The following is a 1,906-nucleotide window of genomic DNA, read 5'->3' on the forward strand; positions in this document are numbered from 1 at the left end:
GGAATTCAGCCCAGCCTTTTGCCATCGCTTCTTCTGCATCACTCAGGCTGAGGATCATGTGAGAGCTGGCTTCTGGGTGGACGTGAACAATTTCTCCCTTTGTGCTTTTCACCAGGTACTTGGGCAACGGAGTGCCGACAAGCCATAATGCAGAGCTGTCTTTTGCTTCCAGGCCAGATCCTTTGATGGCCAGCGTCTCGTGACAACGACTCGTCAAGTCTCCTAGATGGCTATTCATTCTGCTGACAAGGGCTTCGTCGCCTTTGTCTGTCTTCTGCCTCTGTGGTGCCACGTAATCCGGGATGACCGGTCTATCTCCTTGACGCGCAGGGAGCTCACCCTGCAGAAATCGAGTAGTTCCGTGAGGTCCGTACGAGGAAGAAATGCCAGGCTTTTGAAAGGCGCTCTGATCGCGAGTGCTCTTCAGGGCAAATGGACGCAAGGCACCTTGGAGAAGCCAGCCGAAGACGTTATGTGGGAGGCCACCGGGACCAAGGTCGATGAAGCCACGGTACGAAGGCATCATCAGAGCCGCCAGCGGCACCATCGCTATCGCGGAAGTAAAGAGTATGGGATGATGTCGTACATGACCGATGATGGACGACGAGAGATGCGACGGATTCCAGGTCGACATGTTGAACTTGATGGAATCAGTAAGTTGTATAGGGTGGACAGGAGTCGGACAATGGTCCCGCGTGGCTGCTCACAACATCTGTGACAAGAGATGCGAGTGCTCATATGACAAAAGCTCGAGAAATGAGACGTTGAAGAGTAGATCCGGAAAAGTAGAGGGGAGATTTTGACTACCTAGGTAGGTAATAATGAGCTGATGAGAGGAACGTTCCCTTGGATGACGTGCCGTCTTTCAAGTCCGAAAATCCGACAGCCGGCTGCCCGACGCTTGATAGCAACAACCGCAGGAAAGGCGGTGCTAATGCGCATAAGCGAGGTCTCGTGCATGAACATGAAGGAAAGCCACGGCCTCTGATTGGTGAACGTTGGCAATAGCACATATAAGGTAAAAGCGGTTGACATCTCATATACATGTAACTGGACTTCAGGATTTATAATAAATACTGATGCCCACGACTGTTTCAAAGATTCTGGCGTCAAAGGACGTAGATGTGTACTATGGTGTAACGGCAATGATCGAGAAGAGAACGACCGCTTGGCCATAATCTCACAGGTTCCTGACAGCGAGCCAAAACAACATCTGGGGTTCTTGATCTTCTTCTCAAACTGCCCTCAAGATTAAAACGATCCATTTTGTCATGCCCAAGACCAATACCGATCAACATCTTCTCACTCGTGGCTGAGATCATCCAACTCACTCTCTGCCTCCTTGAGCTCTTCCTTGACCTTTGCCTGGTGTGCCTAGATGGTGAATCGAGGACACGGCTGGGGTTCGGTAGACTGCTGACCCTCTGTGGCATGCGGCCTTCACTGAGCAACAGGGGGCAGCCAGCTCCCAGATTTGGGGAGTGGCGTAGAGATGATGAGAGTGGATTTTCTATGTCGGTCGAAATAGAGCTCGTAGATGGCGGTGGCCGTCGAGGTTTCCGCGTTGGCTTCCCCTTCGCCAGCCTCTGCTGCTTTCTCGTCTCGTTCTGCGAAACAAGTAGCTAGCCAGCACTTCGACTGGCTCTACCCACATGTCGCCATCAATGGCGGCCTGGGGGAAGGACATGATGCTCATGTTGATGGTGAATCTTTCCGTATCTTTGATTGGCAACGAGTTGCTCAGAGTTGATCTGATGTGTTGGAAAAGAGTTCCTCCACGTCAGTGGCTCTGAGCATGCAATACTGGCGAAGTCGGCAATGTCACTCACCGGATTGGCTATCCAGCATGCCAGCAAACCTCAAAGGCATCATGTTCCTGCGAGAACTCCCACCCCGATGAATCGGC

At 51.9% G+C, this 1,906-nt stretch overlaps 2 protein-coding genes across 2 annotated transcripts; one reads left to right on the forward strand and one right to left on the reverse strand.

Annotated features, from left to right (window-relative positions):
- On the reverse strand, positions 1-634 carry BBK36DRAFT_1089876 (hypothetical protein; the record flags this gene model as incomplete). The annotated part of the gene is made up of 1 exon (XM_024889009.1): positions 1-634. A coding segment is annotated over one exon (634 nt), but the record flags the coding sequence as incomplete, so codon positions are not given.
- Positions 635-1,082: 448 nt separating this feature from the next.
- BBK36DRAFT_1136757 (hypothetical protein) lies at positions 1,083-1,906 on the forward strand. Its single transcript, XM_024893090.1, has 2 exons — positions 1,083-1,751; positions 1,830-1,906. The coding sequence occupies exon 1, from the start codon at positions 1,538-1,540 to the stop codon at positions 1,748-1,750; it is 213 nt and encodes a 70-aa protein (XP_024744847.1). The 5' UTR covers positions 1,083-1,537; the 3' UTR covers position 1,751; positions 1,830-1,906.

Source organism: Trichoderma citrinoviride (genome assembly GCF_003025115.1).
Source record: "Trichoderma citrinoviride strain TUCIM 6016 unplaced genomic scaffold BBK36scaffold_218, whole genome shotgun sequence".
NCBI lineage: Eukaryota > Fungi > Ascomycota > Sordariomycetes > Hypocreales > Hypocreaceae > Trichoderma > Trichoderma citrinoviride.

Bases quoted from the DNA above. Each gene is read 5' to 3' on its own strand.
- BBK36DRAFT_1136757 (XM_024893090.1), top strand. From the start codon at position 1,538: ATGGCGGTGGCCGTCGAGGTTTCCGCGTTGGCTTCCCCTTCGCCAGCC.